Source organism: Scheffersomyces spartinae (genome assembly GCF_019049425.1).
Source record: "Scheffersomyces spartinae strain ARV_011 chromosome Unknown scaffold_2, whole genome shotgun sequence".
Classification (NCBI taxonomy): Eukaryota; Fungi; Ascomycota; class Pichiomycetes; order Serinales; family Debaryomycetaceae; genus Lizanozyma; species Lizanozyma spartinae.
In genome coordinates, this window is record NW_025065049.1 from 173,589 (window position 1) to 197,520 (window position 23,932).

Here is a 23,932-nt window from a genome sequence, read left to right on the forward strand (position 1 = left end):
ATAATGCCTCCCGTTGAACTACCTTTATTACCCCAGAGGTCCCATGGGAAAACCATTTCTAACGACCAGTTCAGCCGCAAGAAACTCCGGACTATCCTCCATTTGATAACGGGCGAGTTAAAACTGAGAGGAACAAAAACTCCACACATCTTTCTTCCGTTCCGGTCTCGTGTAAGCGATGAAAAGTTAAACAAATTCCTTCAATTTCTCTTTCCTCGTGGCGAGTTAATCTATGCCGCAGCTCACGAAGATCAACTTAAACGTCAAATATCCGAGACTGATGAGTTCACATTAATAGCAGCACTCAAATACTTTTGGAGTAGGCTACCCAATAATGAAATCATGGGGTGGAATGTCTATCTAGAATTTAAACGGAGAGAAAAGGAAGCTGGCTATCCGAAATCAGCATTCCTTACCATCATGCCTAAATGCTTACTGTCTCCGGCCCATGCTTCCATAGTTTATGATTTCCTTGATTTGATAATCAGTATCGCCTCCAATTCCCAGTATAATTATTTGAGTGGACGTAAAATTGCAAAAATGTCCAGTTTGTGGGCTTTTAACCATCTGAATGTCAAGGATCACAAGAACGGTGCCTTCTATGATGCAACTCATATCAACGAGAATAACTTCTTACAAGGTTTAGACGCATGGAAAGGTTATCTGGATGCATTGTTCCATCTCATATTATCTTTCCTTCGAGCCATGCTTCCGGATACCGAGAAGGAAGCACTTAGACTTCCGAAAACATTACAATCTCTTCTCATAACTTGTTCATATCCACCCACACTGAACACAGACTCGTTAAAGGCTTCGATAACGATTCCTTGTATCTGCGTTCATTCCACACGTGTTTCTAAAACCCCATACGAGTTGATATCCAAGGTAAATCGAACGCTCTCATTCGAAAAGAAAGATAAGTTCCTTTCCATAGAGAACTTCACCATATTAAAGAATATTTTCCAGAAAGAATCAACAGAAGAAATAGTCAACTCCTTGACAGAAGAATCACGAAGAATCCTCAACAGAATTACTCAAGAACCGGTTGATTCACAATTCGAATTGGTTCCTGGTTGGTCTCGACACTTTTCCAAGCCTGATCCTGATATTCCAAACTATTCAACTATCACAATAGAAAATGTAACCCTTCAAGACTATTACATATGGGCCTGGTTATCAACATTATCCTCGGATCAAAGCGATCCCATGAAGAAACTCTTTGGGAGATCATTGGTAGTTGAAGCAGGCTTGCGAGGGTTCCAAAAATGGTTAATTGTAACTGAATCCCGAATGACAACTGAAGAATACCTTTCATTGTTCAAGAAAGTGGGTTCTCCAACTCTGGAAATAATTGGACCTCCACTTCCTATTACAAAAGATGGAAAGAAATCAAAAGAAAGGAGAAGGATCAAGATCTCCTCAGCATCAGCAACAAAAACACAACCTGATAAATCATATAAGAAAAAAAGCATGCCTCCATTACCTGAAGACTCAGGCTTCTTACCACAATACAATTTTAATGATGGAGATGCAAAATTAGACTTAAGCTTTGAAAGCTCTCTGGATGTTGATTCCGTTGTTTCTGATAGCACACCTTCACCACAAGCAAAACCACAATCTGAATTGAAAGATTACAATGCCTATTTGGAGAATCTCAGTGATGATACTTCCGATTCAGCCTATAGCAAATCCAAAAGCACGTCACCCAATGCCATACGCCATGGTAGAAGAAAACCTCCCCCATTATCTATAATTGGACCATTACCATCATCAAGTGAAATGGAGCATAATAACAAAGCCGGTGAACGGCATACAGCAAATGGAGCTAGCCCGCCTTCCAAAGATAGATATCAAGCTCGCCCATATCAATACTCTAGCTTGTTGGATCCCCCCAAGACCCAGTCTTCTAATGTGCGAGACTATCAGGAACCTTTTGATTCACATGAAGTACCGTACAACAAACTTGTGGCCAGAAAGTTACCCCCAGATGGAGAACGACCAACTGAAAATTATCATGTCATGGGTCTTAATCAAAAGATCGATTCAACTAGCAGTCTCTCTGATATTGACGATACCGAAATGAATAAAGAGAATAAGACATTATTGGATGCCAAAGCTCAAGTTCAACCCCAACCTCAAAGGCAACCAGCTTCAAAAATACCTTCGCCCACTGTGGACGACCAGTTTTCACCCGAAAGCGGCATGAAGGTATTACAGGAGGCTATGGAATCATCATCACATAAAGTTAACTCCTCTAAAAAGAAAACAAAGAGCTCTAGCTTTCAGCATGGCTTTGATATGTCAAATCTTCCTCCAGGACCTCCACCACCACTTACAATATCTTTCGAAGGAAGCGCAAGTCATATGAGTCCTCCCGTGGCCCCACATGCTTCATTCTTCCCATCTAGTCCAGTAATTAGTGTCGAAAAGAAGCCAGGAAAGGGCTGTACTTCTTCCTCATTACTCCCTGACTCAACTTCCCCAACCCTCCAGGAGATGAAACGGTTTACTACTGATGACTTCCAACTGCATGTTCCAAGTGATACTAATTCGCCCGTGATGATGCCCCCTCATTCGGGTCAACACAGTAACATAGGTACCGGTAACAGCAGTGTTGAAAAGCTTCCATCAGCTCCAGAGACGACAAATATCAATGATGGAAGAAATGGTATCCCACCACAATATTCTCGTGATCGTGAGTTACCATCTACCCCAAGAGATTCCGTCTCAGATTCAAGAAGTAGCAATAATTTGTCCCTTCGTAACGCTTCACCGTCTAGCCTGTCCACCATTCCTGCTAGTGCTCAAAAGAGCCCCACGGAGATCCCGGACTCCAAGGCTAATGCTTATCATTCAAAGCAATACTCTCCACAATATGCTAATATTAACGGAGGATACCAAATTCCACCATCACATCACGCATCACATCAAAAACAGCAACGCCATAAACAAACAGAACAACAACCAGTTGTAACACCAACTGACTCTACAAATACATCACCTACAAGACCATCCGATATCTCCACATCTCGTCATGCAAACCCAAATCCGAGCCCAATGTACCCTGGCCAAACAGGTGTCCCGTCTGCACCGGCCCAAGCTCCAGGATATCCCGGATACCCACCACCACCTGCCAACTATGGATATCCACAACATCCTCCATATACTGGGTACCCACCTCAACAACAATACCCCCAAACTCAACATCAACAACATCAGCAGCCAGGATCGAACCCCTTACATCGGAAATCTGGCCAACCTGTACCATCTGCTGGATCCAGTGCTCGTGGATCTCATCAACGTATATCCCAAGCATCTGATACTTCTGGACCATCGTCAAAACGTTCCACACCAACTATCCCCCAGAACCCATACCAACATCAACAACATCAACAACATCAACAACCCTCAGGCCACATGCCACCATCAAACGGTGCTGCTCCTGCTCCTGGTGCCCCTGCCCCTGGATATCCTCCTTACTACTACTATCCACCTCCTCCAGCAGGATACCCACCTCCTCCAGCAGGATACCCCCCACCCCAACCAGGACAACCCTATGGATACCCACCTATACCTCAACAATATCCGTATCCATATCCGTACGGGTATCCACCCTATGGGTACCCTTCTCAAGCACCTGTGGCACCTATGGCTGCAAAAGAAGAGAAACCAGAAAAGGCACGTGCAAGCGACGTATCTATGAGTGGTATCCCTAATGCTGGTAGACACAATAAGAACAATCCCATTAACCGGGCTGGATTACGGAATGCGTTCCAGAAGGACTTTGGTATTTAGCCATGTATATGAATAGATGACCAGTTACTCCGCTAAAAGCAAGAATGTCACAGTAGAACCATAGTACTTGTATAATAAATAATAATAAATAATAATAAATAATAATAAATAATAATAAATAATAATAAATAATAATAAATAATAATAAATAATAATAAATAATAATAAATAATAATAAATAATAATAAATAATAATAAATAATAATAAATAATAATAAATAATAATAAATAATAATAAATAATAATTCAATATTCTGATAACCGTAACTTCTTACCGATTTCCCTGAGACTGAACCCAGATTGACTTTTATGTAAGAACGGAGGTTCTGGTGATGGACCTCTGGATTTGATATCGTTTTCTCCCATATCAAAGTACCCGTATCCACCGAGTAAAGTGGACAAATCACTCTTTGGAATTGGCTGCGCAATGGACGTTTGAATATCAATAGGAGCAACAGTAGTTGATTGAGTTTTTGGTGAAGCATTAACATCCTTCCAAATCCGGTAAATCTCATTCATATAAGACTCCAATGTAGTGAGGAATCTTTGGGTTTGTCTGTGCTTAGAAGATACACAAATCAGAATCAGATCATCTTTAATGATATAACCAATCCCAAACCCATTAGCAGAAACTGGTCCAAACCCGAATAGACGAAGTGATGGGTTACCGCAATTGGAAGTGGAGATAATGGTAGTGTTCAACTTATCCCAACCACCGTCAGCAAAGATTTCAGGTAAAGTGATGAACGATTGGTTACTGTTATCATCTTGAGTCTTGGTAGTAGTAGCATCATTACCAATAGTAACTTCACTTGAACTAGTCTTTGAATCTTCTTCAGTCGTCTTCTTCTGGGAAGCACCGTTAGGTCCAGTGTGCAAGTCCAACCCGTGGAATGATTGCACAACATGTTCTTCTTCTTCTTCATGCTCATCATCGTCACTTCCATCCTTACTGTCAAGTTTATGGGTAGGATGAGGTTGTGGGGCAACATGATCTTCTCCCTCTAAAGTTTGATCAACATAACGTTTCCAAATACAAAACAAGGCATACAAATGACGATCAACACCCTTACCTTGTAAACTTCGTTTAGTTTGTTCAGTGTGTGCCTTACAAGCATTGTCCAAATATGCCAACTTGTCCTTATTAGGAACACTAGCATCAAAGAACTTTCTAACGAACAAGTTGGAGTCTTGTGAAACTGTTCTAATGGCCTCAGTACGACCATGGAAGAATTGTTTGGTCATAGCTGGTTCATAAGTACATTCAACCTTACCATACAACGCATAATAACTTGCTTGGAATGCCATTTGAACGAAGGCATCTGGGGAGAATTTCATCTTTTTTATGGTTGAAGAACCATAGTTTTTGAATTCCAAATGTCTAAATTCATTCTGGTTAATTAAATCAGACAATCTGGTTTCACCAAAACGTAAAGCAAGTGATAAATCTGGAGTCAAATCCCATTCCAACTTTCTTGGAATCGTAACCAAGTTCTCATCAATATAAGAAGAGTTTGAACCAGATCTGCTGCCATTGTTACTTCCTTCATTTGCCTTCTTCCATAATGATGGAGCATTTGAATTAATCAGTTGGGCAAATGATAAAATAGAATCCGTATAAATGTCAGAAACAAATCTAAGCACAGTATGACCATCAACACCTGTATGTTCAAAATTAATCCCAGCCTTACCATTTTGGGTCACAATGATTTGTAATTTATCATACCATCTGTTTGTACAAGTACCAACTTGAATACCTTTATCCAATATGGATAATCCACAAAGCATATTTTTGGCCAAATCAGATAAGTTTGTTAACTTAATATCGTCCAAACAAAGCACAAACAACGAAGAATCTATAAGCAGCAATACTTCGCTATTATTTGCATTATTCTGAATAGTCGAAGAGTTTCTTATTTTGGACCAAATCCGTCTGTTTTCAGTGGTTAAAACCCCAAATGAAGATTTAGCCACTTGATGATGAGGAGTCTTGAGAGAATCCAGAATAATTGACGTCAAATTAACCATTAATTCTGGTTCTGTCAAAATGATTTCATTTTGAGAGTCCAATACATCAAACCAATAGAATTGTGATTTTGATAACACAACGATATGGTTGGAATTGGGATCGCTTTGCATAATACAACCATCATCCGTTGGAATTCTTGAAGCACCAAATAACTTTTGATATTGGAACATACACAAAGGTGTACCATTCCGTTGCATATCTGGAGCCAAAGTTTCGTTCTTCAAGGCTTGAATAAACTTCAATGAAGACATCACCAACAGGGAAGCTCTCTTGATTTGAGGGTTCACAGACATGGATTCATTGTGGAATGGGTCATCTTCTAAAAGGAAAAAGGGGTTCAAATTCAACACCACAGGAGAATCATAAGTTAAATAGGCGTCATACCAAAATTGTTCAATGTATGAGTTTCTATTCTGAGCATATTTACGAAGTTCTTGATCAAGATAATACCCTTGACCATCACTTAGAAACTTCGTCACTGCTTCCACGGTCTTCAGGTGTTCCATTTCCGTTTGAAGTGGTTTCAAGACTTTAAGATAATTCTCACAAGTCTCCCGAAGATCGGGAATTGGTAGTTTTTTCAATTGACTTTGTAATTCGTAAGTGGAGGGCATAAGGAAGGAAGAAAGGAGGAGAAAACAAATGAATAAATAAATAAATAAGCAACTCAATAGGTAATAAATAAACAATAAATAAGTAAATAAGTTGACTTGTTGGAGGATAAGTTTAGAAAATCTAGTCTGCAACTTCGTCCGATGACTTTAAGGGATTCAATATGCTTTTTATAGTTGGGGGTTGCAAATTAGTGATACACGGTAAATCTGAGAACGCTATAGTAAATTTCAGGTTCTGCGGCTCAAAGGTAATTTTTCGGACAATAGGAATTGAATGGTACAATACCAAATCTGCCCCACAAAAAATGTCTATAGAGGTTCTATGTCTATAAGGTGGTCGGAAACCCACTGATCCGGAAATTGCTTATCCAAGTGGGATGTGGGAGTGACTCCTAACGCTCTGGGTAGGAACCTTATACAGCATTTGTATTGTTAGTATTAGCGTCGTAATAGTATAAACGCTGTTAGTACTAATACCATTATCTCGCTAGCTTCGAGTCCTTTGCATATATCGTACACTGGTGGGTAGTTTAGGCTTCATTACGTACAATAACAAGAATTATTGCTGTTTGCTTCAGCACAGTTAGTAGAATTACTACCACGTTATTGCCCCACTGCTCAATACACAAACCCCTTACCCCGGATTTTGGTTTTGCGCCACATTGTCTGATGTCCTTGCTAAACACAATAGAGGTCCACATTGCTACGCTATGATTGGTCCATTCTCCGGAAGCTTGTTTTGTACCTACCTTTCGTGCGGGACAGTATTTCGGAGTTCATAATAAAAGATATCCCTCTCGGAGTTTCCATATGACCCACACTAACCCCGAACGAATGTAGTTCATTTTTAGCCCCACGTTCCACTTCCAATGGTTCTTGGTAATGACCATTGCACCCCACAATTTCTTAATGCATATGTGTAGACATAATATTCCTTCATATATATATAGCAGATATCGTCCTTAACAGTGGTTTCAATTTTTTTTGGCGTGCCATTCCGGATATAAGCTCCATTCAACCATAATAGTAGTCTTATCTCTCTACCACATTGTAAGTCTTGCTATCTCTCTCGGATCCCACTCCCGAGAGATTTGGCTCCCAATTTGACTCTGCCTGTTCGCACTCGGTGTTAGTTGTGTGCAGTCGCACATACCAACTGTTTTCATATAAACGTTTGCGTATGCAAATGATTCTGTTTCTGATCCGCATTAGCTGGGTCGATTCAGCCCCCAGTATATTCAAGAGTGTATACTGTATACTGGCATGGACAGAAACTAGTTCAACTACTGTGGTATCGTCCCTTGTTCGAATCTGACCAACAATGTGAACTCTCTGCACTCATTGACTCGGCCACTCCCATTTCCTCTTATCCTTAAAAACTGTCTAACATTTACTATAATCAAAATCTACTGTACCTTTCTACATTCAAAAGCCGTCCGCCCGACCCATTTTCCGCCAGAAATCGCTGACTCCGTGGTAAACTTGTTTATCCTCTTCCCAAAAAATCCCGTTCATAGCTGTAACAGATCCACTCTGATAAAACTCATGACCCTTTGCACCCAAAGAATCTATAACTTGTGAACTTCCAATACACGTTCCTAAAGTCTGCACCAACTCTTCTCTCCAAACAGTAAAATTTTCAACCATAAATAATTCAGGTATCAATTGATGGTGAAATCTGGGGTAGCTGATTGCTTGTAGTAATGATTTATCATCATATAATACCCGAACTATAGCTTGAAATACAGCCGTGGTAATCCGAGATCCACCTGCTGCTCCAATAAGCATCTTGACGTGATTTGTTTCATCATCAACAATTATAGTAGGTGATGTGGAACTCAAAGGCCTTTTCCCAGGACTAATGAAATTATAAATTGAGGGAGTCAAGTTAAAGGCATTAGGTTCGCCAGGAACCAGAAAATCGTCCATTTCATCATTCAAAATAATTCCTGTAACTGGATCATACACACTAGATCCAAAATATAAGTTGACCGTAGTTGTCATACCAACTGCATTACCATTAGAATCAACAACTGTGAAATGAGAGGTACCTTTGTCTTCAACAACTTCATAAGCAGGTTTATAATGTTTCCAGGGGAAAGTCTGATTGTTTTTATAATCTCCCAGTTCGATAACATCATAAGCCCATTGGTTGCTTGTATATTTATCGATCAATTGTTGTTTCATTGCACGGGCAGTAGAATTCATCAGGAAATCACCTAAATGAGATCTAATACTGGCCATCCATTTCATCAGTTCCACTATTTTATGTGAATGTAAATCCAAGGGGTCATCTCCTTTATATAACTTTTCAAATAAGTTTAATCCACCATGAAGAACTAACCCACCAGAGTTACCATTGGAAGAATAAACAGTATATTTCTTTCCATCTCTAAACAGATATTCCTTCTTTATTGGTTCTTCTACTTCAACTTTATAAGCTGCAAAATCTTCAGCCTCCATAACCCCACCTAATTTTTTGATTTGACGTACTAAATGCGGTGCTATAGGACCCTCTGGATCATAAAACACATCACTACTGCCATTATTGGCAATCAACCGTAACGTATTTGCCAAAAGTGGACGTCTGACCCAATCACCTACTTCAACCAAATCACCATTATGTTTGAAAATAAAATCCCAATCATACAGCAATTGTGGAGCTCTAGGAAAGATAAGAGTCAGCTGGGCAACCAAAGCATCATGTAAAACAGGAGTAACTTGAAATCCTCGTTCACATAATTCTATAACAGGCTCGATTAAACGAGCCCAACTTAAATTCTTACTCCCATGAGTTTCATACAATGTGGAAAGACCTTTTAACTCACCAGGAACAGCCACGGCCAACCCTCCAACTTTCGATAATAAATAATTGGAATCATACATTGATTTATGAGCAGCTTGAGGTGCAGATTCCCTAGCATTAATGGAGACGTATTTGTCTCCCAATTTAGATATAATATATCCACCTCCACCTATACCACTTGAATGCGAATTGACTACTCCAATACATAAAGCCACAGTTATGGCGGCATCTGCTGCATTACCACCATCTATTAAGATGCGCTTACCTAAAGTCAGACAGAGAGGAACATCTGAGGCTACCATAGCCTGGGACCCATTGATTTGATGTTCAAAACTTGGATTAACTGTAGGATAATTGTTCCGAGCGAGCAAGGGATCGTCTGCCAACACCACGGCTTCGTTAAGTCGAGTATGTGGAGTACACTTGGGGGCCGTTGTTGATGTGGATTGATGTAATAGAGCTCTGTAGCTGAATAGATGATACACAACCAAAAACCCAACTACTAACAATATCATATCATGGGATGAAACGAGCAACTTCTTTCTCCAAGTTATTAAATTCCGGGCCTTCTCCTGAAGAACGGGCATTGTGGGTAACTGCAAAACGTAAACAAGGCCTTAATGATAAAGCTAAAGTAGAATGTGCTTTATATTGATAGAAGCAGGTGGGTTCTAGGACGTCGAAAATACTATATAGTCTTCTGTCGATTTACTAGTAGCAAAGTTAAAGGAATATGGTCAAGCTATGGTTCCAAAACGTCAAAATATGATGGGCAATTGTTATCTCGATTGTGGTACCGCCGGCGGAGATAAGGTGGGTTTGAGGGAAGCCTCACACGACGGATTTAGAAGATAGCAAATATAAAACTGATATGCTTGAAACTAGTATAGTAACTGTGGAATAACGCCAGAACACAGATTTGCTAGTTTACTATTAGTGAAAGAATATGAATCGTTATTACAATGTTATATTTATTTGGTATTATTAGGTATCACGACTTCTTTTTTCTTATGACATCTTTCAAGTGTACCCCACACACGTCATCACTTTGTAAATACAACGTAATACACCTAACTTCACTACTGTTGTGACAGGGTAGTGTCTCTTTAGAGTCCTTCTTCTAAGTTACAATGCTCCATGTATTTAGCAGGTGTTCCTTCCGCTGAAACTCAATCATCGTGAGGCGGAGTTAAGGTGTGCCTCGTGTTAAGCAATTAGTAATGGCAAAGTTATGGAGTCTTCTGCTACTTGAGATTTATAAGGCTATTCCTTCAGCTTGCAGTCACTTAACCGAACAATACAATACTTGTGTACGCAATGACTGAAGCCATGTCCATCTACAAAATGGATTCCACTGGTTACATAAGTTGGTCTGTAGAAACATAGCAGTAATCTTGTGACTCCAACTGCGTCTAGATCCTTCACACTTAGAGAACCTAACCCTCGTACTAGAATTTAAGGTAGTCCCTCCAATTCAAGTTAGCTTTTTGAACTTTGTATGTACTTAAACTTTACACTACGAGGTGATCAGCATAAGTGGTCTAAACGAAGGATAGCGAAAGTTTTATGCAGCAATCTAAGCTACTGTATTCATTTTTTTGTCCCATATACTGCCTTTAACCTTTTTCTACTGTCCTACGGTACATCAACATACATCATGAATCCGCACAACAAGTAACAATACACCATAATAATTATACACGACCACGGTCGTGCACTTTGGCTCAAACACAGTTATGCTTCTACCCCAGGCTCATCGGTAAAGGCTGCAAGCCATTAACCGACATTCTCTGCCTATTTCAGTTATCAATAGCTTGAAAATAGGATTAGCGTCTATTGGAAGTTGGGAACAGGCAAAAGAGCTTCCACGCGAAGGCACATCAAAATGGGTGACGATGGTCTATTGCGAAAAGTAACGAACGATCTCGAGAAGTTGCAGCTACTTAACTATGAAGAAAAGAATAACGATTCTGATCCAGAACCTTCGTCATCCTCTTCTAAGAATCGAGTGATAGAACAACATCCTCATAAAAGTGCTGAGCAACTTTTGAATAATATTCTTCCTTCATACCAAATGTATCAGAGTACCATATCTAAACCAGTGCTACCTCATGAAGAGAATTTCAAGGTGGACCCTCCAGTGTATGAATTAACACCTATTTCGTCAGTCCCAACTAGTGTGTATAACAGTGGTACTGTATCTCCCAATAATGAATACGATCAACCCAACTTGCTCAGTGCAATGGTGTCTCAAGAAGACTTTGGAGTGTTTCCCGAGGGTCAAAATCTTACCTTGATATCTCAAGCTCAAGGAATGGATGGAGATGTTGACAATGAAACAAATGATAATAATACTACTACCATCTATGAAGAAACATTATTGGCTAATGTTCAAAAACTAGTTAATCTTACTAGAAGTGACAATGAAATCAGTCAACATGTTGAAATAGACATTAAAGTTACTAAAGATGTTTGTGAAAAGGGTAAGAAGCCCGAACTCTATGATGCTTCGGAGATAGAGTTCAAACAAGGTGATTATATTCATGGATATGTAACCATGAGAAACACTACCAACAAGCCAATATCTTTTGATATGGTTTATGTACTGTTTGAGGGGTCTGCCGTGACGTTATCCAACAAGAATGGGTTTATTAATCCTCAAAAGCAAACAGTATATTATCGGTTTTTAACCATGGTGGATCTTTATGCTTCGTGGTCATATTCTAACATTGACCGATTAGCTACTGATAATGGAGATATGTATGATTGGTGTTATGGTGAAACAGATCCTTATGATGGGTCATTACTTGCCATTGATGTCCAACGGATGCTACAACCTAATACTACTTATAAACGGTTCTTTACATTTAGACTCCCAAATAAATTACTTGATGATATTTGTGAACCCAATAATTTCCCTAGTCATACAGAAATATATCCTACTTTTGGTGTCCCTAAACATACAATGACCCCCTCTGAGTTGTTGGCCACAAGAGAGCAACAGGTTAGAGACTTTGCCTTTCTTGATGCTCTGATAACTTATAGCATTGCAGCTCGGATCATTGGAAGAGCTTCGGAGTATCGGTTTGAAACTCCAGAGGGACTGGATAGATACATTGTGCTTAAAGACTATTTACAACCCATACGAGTGATACCCAAACTGAATCCTGAAACGTTAGAGAACAAGTATCGATCGGAACTGGAAGCAGATGTATTTTACCGTGCATTTGTTAATCAAATCAAAGAGAAGATAGAATTTGGTCACGATCTCATGAGTATGCCACCATCTTTAAGACCTGTGGAATCATCCAATTTGACCCCCATCAGCTCAAGAGATAATGGTGAGAAGATACGACAGTTGTATGATGTGGCCGATACAAGCATACGGACCAGTTACCAACGGAATAAGAAGATGGAAGATGCCAATGATATGTATTCGTGTTTATTGGGATATCGGAAGAAATCTCTTACTGGATGGTCCAAGACGTTAGGTGTTGTCACCTTATCAACCCCCAAGAAGATTCATCTGATCTTGTATACTCCCCCGGCCAAATTCTCCAATGGGAGATCAAGACAAACTCGGTTGACGGTACCGTTTGAGCTTACCTTTGTCTCCGAAGCAGCCAGTGGGATCAAGCCAAAGGATTTCCCGGAGATAAAGGGGATCAGTTGTGAGTTGGTGGTTTTCAGTGCTCGTCTGGAGAAATATTCCATCCCTGTTGAGCTTACATATGATATGCTTTTCAAAGAGCAAGAGATCATGCATCATCTGAGACGGAAAGACCCCGCTAACTTCAGTTCCATAGTGGTGGAACCCATGAAACAATATTTCAGAGAGGTTAATGACCTCATTAAGAAACTTGGAGAATCTTTCCATTTGGAGGTCCAGCTTTATAGAAATCTACGGTGTATGGCTACACTTGTTACCAAGTACATTAATCTTGCCATCAATAGCATAACGGTTACGTCCACTTCCAACAAGTCCGAGGGCCACCATTCAACCATGACTGCCATTCCCTGGGAACATGTTGAAGACACAGTGAACCCTGAATACTCTTTGCACAGCAAGAAGTTTGAATTAGATTTGGATATCCAGAACTCCCAAGTGAAATCATCGACTCCAGTGCCAAATTCCAGTTTTGAGAACTTCACTTTGGTTCCAACGTTCCAAACGTGTCATTGTGCTCGACTTTATTATTTGCGAGTGAAGTTGAAGCTTTCTAATTCCGATTCTCTTGTGGTTCATGTTCCTGTGTCAATTGAGAACTAGAAATCACAAACACTGCATATGTGCTGCAGTCAAAGTGCATAGTCACTGTTACATACATACGACAATACATACGACAGCACATACGACAATACGTACGACAATTCATACGACAATACATACGACAACACATACGACACGCACTGCCACATGACTTGACACCAGTTCGGCTTTAACTAATGTAATGACACGGCAATTTGAAAGGGGCTTATTTGGATGCAAAATATGTTCAACGTAAGCTGTCAAATCATAAAGTGTACGAATCATTCACCCATTAAGAAATGGGTTTGGGTCCGACCCTATAACTGCGGCAATTTAAATCAATTCATATTTATTTATCACCCCATATATTATTCGTATCTTTTCATCCTTATTAACTTTATCTTACACGTACCCTTTTATTAGCAGGAAGAATGAATGAGGCTTAGAATTGTTCAACCCCTATCAATCCTGAATTCACTGAAACACAGCGGCTTTTTCCTCTCTACCCCAGTTCGATCCCCGTGTCCGATCTTTTCCCTTCGGAGATCTTTGGTTTCCGCCAACCACCAAGCCTTAATAGTCCTCCTTACCAAATGATACACCACCACTTCTCCTCTATACGTCTAACCTATATACTTTTCAATGCGGGAAGATGATGCTCGGGACTTGGGGTGGAAACTCCAGCAACTACTTAGACCTCCTACTTCTTCAGGAAGACGAAGCTCAAGTAGAATCCCAATTCAAAGTGAACTGTTCTCAGCCAAATCGTCAAATGATGATTTAGAATCACCAACACCAACACCACCAACAACAACAACTCGTCCAACGGCAGCTGAAGAGCTTGATGAACTTGCAAATATTCTTCCATCCTATCAAATGTACCAAAGTACCATTTCCAAGAACTTAACACCAACAACTGAAGATTTAAGAACCGATCCTCCAGGATATGACTTTCTTCCTAAGCCTAATGCCAATCATTACAGCCGCAGCATTGACCTGCAAGAGAACGAGTTGTCGTTGTCTCCCATCAACTCGCAAGCAACAGGTGAGTTATACCCTGCGTCATCATCTTCAGCCTCAGCAACTGCTTCTGCTTCTGCAACACCAACAGCCCCAGTGGACCCTTTTGGCATGCCCCCCTTGCTGTATTTAGAAGCATCTGCTGCCGATACAGCCGATGAAAGTACAGCATCCAGGTGGGAAGACTCGATTCTTGCCAATGCTCACAAGTTAAAAAGATTGACTTCTATCAACAAAGAGTTGTCAAAATCACTCAAGATTCAAATCGTCCTTACAGAAAAGGTTGGGAAAGTTGGGGTGGTGCCAACGATTATTGATCCTCAACAGTTGGAATTAAAACAGAACGATAATGTCTTTGGATACGTGCTTGTTACCAATACTACTTCTGAAGATGTTCCCTTTGATGCGTTCCCTGTGGTTTTAGAAGGGTGTATGACTATTGATCAAGAAAGCAATAGTATATTGGCTCAGCCAGTTGCCAAAGTAGTTAAGTTCCTAACCATGTTTGATTTCAATGCATCTTGGACAGATGCTAATTTGGTGAGGTTTCAATCAGAAAAGGTCAACCCTTATGTGGCCACTGTTCAAGTTGATCCAGTGGATGGAACTTATACTTATTTGAATGAACGAAGAGTATTTAAACCTAACATCACCTATAAAAAGTTTTTCAGCTTTAAACTTCCAGAGAAGCTTTTGGAAGTCACTTGTGAAACCCATGGCCTTGTGAAGCATCTTCAAATTCCTCCTACATTGGGGGTTTCTAGAAATGAAATTGTCAACTCTTTGAGACATAAGTGGAAGACTAGTAATGAAATAGTATCACCTTCTAACGGGCTAAGTCCAGTGACAAGTAATCTGCTGGTAAGCAGTTTTACATTTACTTCAATGAATTCAGTTGGAGGTGGCGGTAGTGGTGATAAATCTGCCTTTACAGACATCTACAATGTTTCTAAAAGAAGACTGAAATACGCTTCTGGTGCTCTTGACTTTGCCTTTCCTGATGCTTCCATTAGTTATAGTATTAGTGCTCGAATCATTGGGAAGGCATCAGACTATGAGCATTTATTGGTGAGTCATGCTTTACCTCATTTAACTCCCAATGCAGATGAATATGTGGTTGCCAATGAAGATTACTGTTACTTTCGAGTACTTCCAATCACCAATGAGATCTTTGAGCTCAACAGATTCATGATTGATGAGGAAGCCAAGCTTATTTTTGATAATTTGGTACGTAATGTCAAAGACAAGATCAACCAGGGTTATGATCTACTATCATCCACTCGAGAATCCAGAGGAATGACTCGAGAGCCTAGAGGAATGACTCGAGAGTCAAGAGGTACTTCACGAGGCAGATCTTCTATTAGATCTACATCTGCATCCCTGTCAAGAGATACCAGTAGAACCCGAGATGATTCTCAGGTGAGATCTTCGTCAATTGGACCAACATCTTTGAGACCAACTGCCAGTGCCGTGGAGTTGAATAAAATGCAACAGTCATATATGAGCAAAGTACGTCCCTCAGCATCATCTACATCATCGTCCTCACAACCATCAAGGGACACCTTATATGAAGTTTTCGTTCCTTATAGAAAGAAGACTATGTTCAGTTCTAAAATCATGGGCTTAACAGCCATTTCAATCCCCAGAAGGTTCTATAATGCTCCTTACCTTCCACTTCAGAAATTTGCAAGTCTGTCTAATAATTTGGTAGATCCGACGATTACTATACCAATGGATCTCACGTTTATTTTCACCGAAACTCCCAGCACTACTCCATTGCCTGAAATCAAAAAGATTTCTGCAGAACTTGTTTCGTTGACGGTTAAATCTAAAAGTCCGATCCCTGTTGTCATTTATCCAGATTTGGTATTCAACAATAAAACCGGTGAAGATTTCAATCACTTGACAATTAGACCATTCCAGAAATATGCCAACGACTTAAACAAGTTACTTAAGGAATTAGGGGGAGAGGCAATGGATCTTGACAAAGAAATGTCGGATGACGTGCTCTCCATTGCTAGTATGGTAACCAAATATGATTATTTGAAAGTGAATAAACTTAAGGTTGAAACATTAGACGGAAAGGAAGGTTCCATTTCCGGAATCCCATGGAAACCGGAATTACTTGCTGAAAGTACCAACAATAAGGAACGACAATATAAATATACCAAGAAACTCCACTTGGTAATTGACATGCATAATCTTGAAGGGACCACTGCTGCTACGGGAGCTGGAACTCAAAGTGAGTTTACATTAGTGCCTGATTTCCAGTCATGCAATATTGCAAGGCTTTACTATTTAAAATTGATTGTTAAATTTACCAACGGAGAAAAGGGAGTCATTCGAGTTCCCGTAGTGCTTCAGAAGAACTGAAGTCAATTAGCATAAAATAAAGTATAATAGACGAAGTACATGAATATTTATGAGATGTAGATGGAGTGTTAAGAAAGGCGGGTGGCTCGTGATATAAATGTCACGAGCCTTTGATCACGTGACTTGAACCTTAATATTATCCAGAGATGAGATGAGGCAAGTTGATTCAGTACTGTGCTTCTTTATTACAACTATGACCGACGAAGAACAAGTTACCGATGCGGTGATATCGGAATGGGAAAGACGGAAGTATGTACCCAAACCCGGGGAATCGACTCTTCCCCCGCAATTGTCGGAGTTGGCCAACAAGTCCACTGCCGAAGTGATGGATGAATTGAACAGACTACCATTTTTCATGACGAGTTTAGATGAAACTGACGGAGATGGAGGAGAGAACGCTGAGTTGGAAGCATTAAGAAGTTTAGCATATGACGGGGAACCCGATGAGATCGCCACCAATTTCAAGAACCAAGGGAATGACTGTTTCAAGGCCAAACAGTATAAGAATGCGATTGAGTACTACACCAAAGGGCTAGATGTTGCATGTGAAGTTGAAGAGATCAACAAGGCACTTTTACTAAACAGAGCAGCTTGTAACTTGGAGTTACGAAACTACAGAAGATGTATAGAAGACTGTAAGAAGGTGTTGATGACAGATGATAAGAACGTCAAGGCATGTTATAGACTGGGTAAGGCCTTCTTTGCTGTGGAAAGACTACCAGAAGCCAAGGAGATCTTACAATATGGACTTCTGGTTGAAGATGATAACCAGCCAATGAAAGAGCTTCTAGCCAAAATCATAGAAAGAGAGCAAGTTATACAGCAGAAACAATTACAGAAGGAAGCACAAGAAAGGGAAAGGGCCTTAAGGAAATCAATATTGGACAATGCTATTCAGCTAAGACACTACCAGATCATAAAGAGTAAAAGCCCAGCTCAAGTCTTGGAAGATGCTCACATTCGATTAGAAGACCCATTGGATTATGAATCTCAACTAATCTTCCCAGCAATGATCTTATATCCCTCTACTGATGAGTTTGACTATGTTGCTGAGACCAGTGAGTTGGTTACTCCCAACGAGCTTCTCACCATGGTTCTTCTGGATAGACCCAAGGAATGGCACCTCAAAAACTTGGAATGTTACATGGAAACAGTCACGGGTGGGTTGATTAAAGTCGGTAAGAAGTTGGCCATTAATGAAGCCCTAATGTCTGAAAAGAGCAAGGCTCCATTGTTCGATAATGGGTTAAGGTTATATGTGATTCCAAAGCAAGACTCTCCTTTATGGATCTCCAAATGGAATAAGGAAATAGCTCTTTCAAAGAGACTGTTCCAATCCTCATAATATACATAAATAATACAATTAAGTTATAATAATAATTATTGGTATCCCATTTGCCGGGCATACCGTTTCTCATCTTTCCTTCTTTCAACAGTTGACCATTGCATTGGAGACTTCCTTGCTCTGGCTCTGGATTCATAGGTTTGAAACACTTCGTCGATATCAAACTCGGGGATTTCTCCAAATATAGTAGTGGGGTTCACCAGTTGTTGTTCTGATATCATGGCTTTTAGGTTCTTTTCTGTTGCCCATTCCTTTAGAACATCACTCTTTTGCACTTCTTCATCATCAGATCCGAAATCTGGAAGCACTGCAGTGGTGTTGGTCTCTCGTTTATATCGCTTGTGAAGAGGCGTCTTAGGAGCTTCTTGGCCACCAGCACCACCATTGCCAAGTAGTCTATGAGGGGTTCTCGTAATTCTCGAGATGGTCGTAACTCTCCCTCTAGCAGCTTCGGGAAGTGGTACAGCATTCCCTTTCAATGGACGTGGCTGTCGATTACTACTCAGTTCTTTGCCACCTCCACCATCTCCATGCCCTGGCTGTAGTCTACCAGCATGCAATAAATCTTCAACCTTTTTATTTGGTCCATATTCTTTTGCTGAACTATAGGAATATGAAGGAGGTCGAGTGATCTTCAGAGGAGTTGAACCATCAGTAGTAGTCTCCTTTGTTAGTTGTGGAATACCACCATTAGATTCCAATGCTAAGTTTCCTCGAAGTAAAACTTCAAATTCATGTCTTGATTTTCTAACTGTACTAGGATATTCTTCTCGTGGAGGAAGAACAAGGGGTTTCAGTGTCAGAATAGATGGTGGTAAATCTGTCTTCAACTCAGTATTAAGTAATCTATTGGTTGTTTTGATATGTGGATGGCGTTTGATTTCTGGCTTCTTGGTCTTGAGAGTTGATGATTTGGTTGGCGATGTAAAGGTACTAAGCTTAGATGAAGTTTTATGAGGTGATTTGATGATTCTACCTGGTGATTTCTTTGGTGGTGAAATATGGCTTATGTTATTGTTTCCACCATCTTTTGATGCATTTTGTTTTTGATCATCATTTACGATAGTCCTTTCAGATAGTAGGGCCAGTGATTGAGACTGTGTTGTAGACCTGGAAACCTTATGTTCAACCTTTTCAGATTTCATTATTAAAACAGGAGAGGATGAACTATTGCCATTGGATTCTTTTGGAGTGGATGATGATTGAGGATTCAACGTGGGAACGGTTGATAGACGTAATTTGGGATTATTACTGGAAAATACATTCTTTTCGCCTCCATTTATCAGCTTTGGAGGTACTTTCATTTCTTCTAAATTCGTTTTACTTATAACACGAGGCACAACCACAGGTGACAAATTCAAATCTTGCTGAGCAATTTCAGCTTCCAATCTCTCTGCCACTTTTCTTGATTTTAAGGACCCTTTGTTAGATTTCCATGATACACCATCTAATATGGGAGTTTTCGAAGGTAACTTCATAAATAGAGAACTTCTACTTGGAGTCTTCATATTTGAAGCTTTGGGTGCAACAATTACATTACTAGTGACGTCATTTGCTTTTATTGTCAGTCTTCGTTTCATGCTTTCTCTGATATTCAATTGAATTGCCTCGATAGAACTATCAGGATTAGGGAATGTACTGGAAGGAAGGCTATCAGGCTTAGTAGATGTCAATAGTGATACTCTGTTAACAGAGTCAACTGGTATCGTTATTGATCGACTGGCAAATGAATCGGACAATGTTGATCTATAAGGTTGTTTAGGTGTCAGAGTGGCCGAAGCCTTTGGTGGAGATAAAAATGGATCAGCAGTTTGTCTATGGTTATGATTATGATTATGATTAGCAACTATCTTCAGTGGCAGAGGAATCATTTCAGGCTGGTCTAATTGTGGGGCTACTGCTCCTCTTGGAGATGCAAAAGTGAAATCAGAAATTGACGAACGCAATTCTATTTCCCGTTCAATGGAACGTTTCTGTGTCTGGATATTCCCCATAAACTGTGTCACGGTCCCATCACTTATCAGCTTCATGAGTGATCCCATGGTCTCATTCAAAGCTCCTATCTGTAGATCATACAATTGTACCACACGTTCACCTTGGATCGCTTTCTCAACACATGCATATTCAAGCTCACCAGCAATGTACATGCCTGTACCTGCTGGCGCTCGATTTCGCTTGCTCATTGCCTGTCCAGCCCAACTCATCCTTGCATCTTCCCAATGTGTTTGCGTAGACCTCAAATCAAAAGTTGAAAGTGTTAAACCAAAACATAGAGGGTCAATTTCGCGCCTAAAAATTAACACCCTCGATAAAATGATCGTGCACTAGTTACCCGGCACTTTTGGTCATACTACTATATTCGTGACCCAACAACCGCACTAACATAGACTATTTGTTGTATAATCGTTTATTCCCATGGACAAGGAGAACTTTCCAAAAGCGATATCTTAAAGATCTATAGGAACATGTCAGAGCTGCAGTGCTCTGTGTTTGAGGGCACGTCGGTGGCAAACTTCATTTTCCTGATTGCTATAACCGGTGGTATAGTAGTTAGTTATATTCCGCAGTATATAAGGATTTGGAATAGACGGAGTTCGGAAGGTCTTTCTACCAATTTCTTACTTTTAGGTTCGAGCTCTTCGCTCTTCACATTGACAAATATCATCTTGGTAAGTTCCAAGGCTCGTCATTGTTGCTTTATTGGTGCGTTAAGTGTATTCAATTGTTTGAATTCATTAATTAGTTTGTTTCAAATAGGAACACAATCTGTATGTGCTGTACTCATATTGGTGTTTGTTTTGATATGGACAGGTAATTCTGTGCTTCAAGATAAACATGAATATTCTCGGATTGTCAAAGTGGGCTATTTTGTGCTTATTCATGCTATAGTATCTATAATCCAAGTGTTTGTTGGACTTATGTTTGGAGGAAAGGTACTTCTAAGACTTGCTCAATTGAATGGATTGATGTCGACATTATTAACATTCATAAAATATGTCCCACAAATTCATACCACCTACAAATTAAAACATCCAGGTACTTTATCGATAGGAATGATGTGCATTCAAACACCAGGTGGTGCTATATTCACTGCGACTCTTTATTTCAGTAAAGGGTCTCATTGGAGTTCTTGGATCTCCTATTTCTTTGCATTTTTATTGCAGGGAACATTGTTATCGTTGTGTATTTACTATCAATACTTCAAATATCATGGAGAATTGGCCGATCAACTCGAACGAGAAGCAATTGACCGTATTGTGTATGAAAACACCACAACTTCAGAAGCATCAGAACCTTTGCTTCAAGAAAGTGAATCTTAGAAGTAGTTATAAAATTGTATGTCATGTTTAATTAATCAAAAAAATGTTTGTAGGAAGGTACTTTACTACTTCCTTCTGCTGTGGCATATTCATCGTCATAATCATCTTCTTCAGAACTAATTTCATCGTCACTGAATAAGGCGATACTCATATTATCTTTCATCTCTTGAAGTATCTCATCCACATCTTCCAAGAGTTTTTGGTTCTCCTCTGTTAAATGATTCTTATTTTTGCTATCAAGTAATCCTTGATAATATTCAATAGATTTGGCCAACTTTTCCTTTTTAATTTCTGTTTCTTGTTTACTGATCTTTCCATGTTCTTCAAGCAATTCTTTGGCCTTTTTAAGTCGTTCCAAGTCTCCCACCGTAACCCCAGTTTTCAAATCACGGTAATAAGTTTTGGATGAGCTGCCTTTCGCTTTAGAACTCCGCAAATTACTTCCAAATCCTCCTTTACCCCCAAGCATAGATACAACAAAATTCACAGTACAATGATCTCCCAACAGATCAAATTCCAATGCTTTTAACTGCTTGTTAGAGGCCTTCTCCACGATACGAATGTCACTATATAGAAACAGTTTTTCACCATCAAACAACTGCTGTTCTAAGGCGGCTTCGGCTATCTCACCTGAGATCCCATGTTCCATCTCAATGGTGACTCCTAAATTCTCAACATGAACAAACATCTTGAGTACTATAAACTCATATAGTTACAAAAGGAGTCTTGTCAAAAAGGATGGGGTTTATACTAGCCAATACTACAGTATATGACTTCACGTGCTTGTGCACGTGACTAAATGATCCCACCAATACCGAAAAATTGAAAAAAAAATTTTCAATATGAACAAAACTATAACAACCCCTCCGGTTTGTTTAGACACAGTTAGTGAACATTATAAAGATGATCCAGACAGTGACTGCCTCATTGCGCTTGAATGTCGCACGTTCTTTTTTGAGAGTTCGTCCTACCTTAGTCAGAAGCTATGCTGCTGCCTTTGACCGTTCGAAGCCCCACGTGAATGTGGGTACCATTGGTCACGTTGATCATGGTAAAACCACTTTGACTGCTGCCATTACCAAGGTTTTGTCAGAAGCCGGTGGTGCTAACTTTTTGGACTATGGTTCCATTGATAGAGCTCCAGAAGAAAGAGCTAGAGGTATTACCATTTCCACTGCTCATGTTGAATACGAAACTGCCAAGAGACATTATGCCCATGTTGATTGTCCTGGTCACGCTGATTACATTAAGAATATGATTACTGGTGCTGCTCAAATGGATGGTGCTATTATTGTTGTTGCTGCTACTGATGGTCAAATGCCTCAAACCAGAGAGCATTTGTTATTGGCTAGACAAGTTGGTGTTCAACATTTGGTTGTTTTCGTTAACAAGGTTGATACTATTGATGACCCTGAAATGTTGGAATTGGTTGAAATGGAAATGAGAGAATTGTTATCTGAATATGGTTTTGATGGTGATAACACACCAGTTATTATGGGATCTGCTTTGTGTGCTTTGGAAGGTAGAGAACCTGAAATTGGTAAGGAAGCTATTGTAAAGTTATTGGATGCTGTTGATGAACATATTCCTGTTCCTCAAAGAGATTTGGAACAACCTTTCTTGATGCCCATTGAAGAAACTTTCACTATTTCTGGTAGAGGTACTGTTATTACCGGTAGAGTTTCTAGAGGTTCATTGAAGAAGGGTGAAGAAATTGAAATTGTTGGCTTCAACGATAAGCCTATCAAGACCATTGTCACTGGTATTGAGATGTTCAAGAAGGAATTGGATTCAGCTATGGCTGGTGATAACGCTGGTATCTTGTTGAGAGGTATCAAGAGAGAAGATGTTCAAAGAGGTATGGTTGCTGCTAAACCTGGATCTGTCACTTCTCATAAGAAGGTTTTGGCTTCTATGTATATTTTGAGTAAGGAAGAAGGTGGACGTCATTCACCATTTTCAGAAAATTACAAGCCTCAATTCTTTATTAGAACCACTGATGTTACTGGTGTTGTTACTTTCCCTGAAGGTGAAGATCACTCCAAGCAAATCTTCCCTGGTGATAACGTTGAAATGGTTGTTGAATTACAAAAGAAGGTACCATTGGAACTCAACCAAAGATTCAACATCAGAGAAGGTGGTAAGACTGTTGGTACTGGTATGATCACCAGAATCATTGAGTAAACGTGTTGAACGTTTGTACATAGTGTTTGTTTTCGATGTATCTTGTATATGTGAATATTCATCGATAAGAATATCTCGTAGAGCATAAGCAACATGAACAGAATAGAAATAGTAGTAGTAGTTACTGGTACTTTAGTCCAATCACTACTATCACCAACTGTCACCGCTGATTACAATTTTCAGAGCGCGATTTGAGT

The 23,932-nt window shown here is 39.8% G+C and overlaps 10 protein-coding genes across 10 annotated transcripts; 6 read left to right on the forward strand and 4 right to left on the reverse strand.

Annotated features, from left to right (window-relative positions):
* Window positions 1-3: 3 nt before the first annotated feature.
* Window positions 4-3,795, forward strand: MSB1 (Msb1p; the record flags this gene model as incomplete). The annotated part of the gene is made up of 1 exon (XM_043192900.1): window positions 4-3,795. The coding sequence occupies one exon, from the start codon at window positions 4-6 to the stop codon at window positions 3,793-3,795; it is 3,792 nt and encodes a 1,263-aa protein (XP_043051288.1).
* A 246-nt stretch (window positions 3,796-4,041) lies between these two features.
* CTN1 (carnitine O-acetyltransferase) lies at window positions 4,042-6,438 on the reverse strand (the record flags this gene model as incomplete). Its single annotated transcript, XM_043192901.1, has 1 exon — window positions 4,042-6,438. The coding sequence occupies one exon, from the start codon at window positions 6,436-6,438 to the stop codon at window positions 4,042-4,044; it is 2,397 nt and encodes a 798-aa protein (XP_043051289.1).
* Window positions 6,439-7,863: 1,425 nt separating this feature from the next.
* On the reverse strand, window positions 7,864-9,831 carry CIS2 (gamma-glutamyltransferase; the record flags this gene model as incomplete). Its single annotated transcript, XM_043192902.1, has 1 exon — window positions 7,864-9,831. One exon carries the CDS (start codon window positions 9,829-9,831, stop codon window positions 7,864-7,866), a length of 1,968 nt encoding a protein of 655 aa, XP_043051290.1.
* Window positions 9,832-11,129: 1,298 nt separating this feature from the next.
* On the forward strand, window positions 11,130-13,514 carry KQ657_002129 (uncharacterized protein; the record flags this gene model as incomplete). The annotated part of the gene is made up of 1 exon (XM_043192903.1): window positions 11,130-13,514. One exon carries the CDS (start codon window positions 11,130-11,132, stop codon window positions 13,512-13,514), a length of 2,385 nt encoding a protein of 794 aa, XP_043051291.1.
* A 621-nt stretch (window positions 13,515-14,135) lies between these two features.
* Window positions 14,136-16,886, forward strand: KQ657_002130 (uncharacterized protein; the record flags this gene model as incomplete). Its single annotated transcript, XM_043192904.1, has 1 exon — window positions 14,136-16,886. The coding sequence occupies one exon, from the start codon at window positions 14,136-14,138 to the stop codon at window positions 16,884-16,886; it is 2,751 nt and encodes a 916-aa protein (XP_043051292.1).
* A 193-nt stretch (window positions 16,887-17,079) lies between these two features.
* Window positions 17,080-18,231, forward strand: CNS1 (HSP70/90 family co-chaperone; the record flags this gene model as incomplete). Its single annotated transcript, XM_043192905.1, has 1 exon — window positions 17,080-18,231. The coding sequence occupies one exon, from the start codon at window positions 17,080-17,082 to the stop codon at window positions 18,229-18,231; it is 1,152 nt and encodes a 383-aa protein (XP_043051293.1).
* Window positions 18,232-18,266: 35 nt separating this feature from the next.
* KQ657_002132 (uncharacterized protein) lies at window positions 18,267-20,414 on the reverse strand (the record flags this gene model as incomplete). The annotated part of the gene is made up of 1 exon (XM_043192906.1): window positions 18,267-20,414. One exon carries the CDS (start codon window positions 20,412-20,414, stop codon window positions 18,267-18,269), a length of 2,148 nt encoding a protein of 715 aa, XP_043051294.1.
* A 282-nt stretch (window positions 20,415-20,696) lies between these two features.
* On the forward strand, window positions 20,697-21,551 carry KQ657_002133 (uncharacterized protein; the record flags this gene model as incomplete). The annotated part of the gene is made up of 1 exon (XM_043192907.1): window positions 20,697-21,551. One exon carries the CDS (start codon window positions 20,697-20,699, stop codon window positions 21,549-21,551), a length of 855 nt encoding a protein of 284 aa, XP_043051295.1.
* A 31-nt stretch (window positions 21,552-21,582) lies between these two features.
* KQ657_002134 (uncharacterized protein) lies at window positions 21,583-22,239 on the reverse strand (the record flags this gene model as incomplete). The annotated part of the gene is made up of 1 exon (XM_043192908.1): window positions 21,583-22,239. One exon carries the CDS (start codon window positions 22,237-22,239, stop codon window positions 21,583-21,585), a length of 657 nt encoding a protein of 218 aa, XP_043051296.1.
* Window positions 22,240-22,454: 215 nt separating this feature from the next.
* On the forward strand, window positions 22,455-23,735 carry TUF1 (translation elongation factor Tu; the record flags this gene model as incomplete). The annotated part of the gene is made up of 1 exon (XM_043192909.1): window positions 22,455-23,735. The coding sequence occupies one exon, from the start codon at window positions 22,455-22,457 to the stop codon at window positions 23,733-23,735; it is 1,281 nt and encodes a 426-aa protein (XP_043051297.1).
* Between the last annotated feature and the right edge of the window lie 197 nt (window positions 23,736-23,932).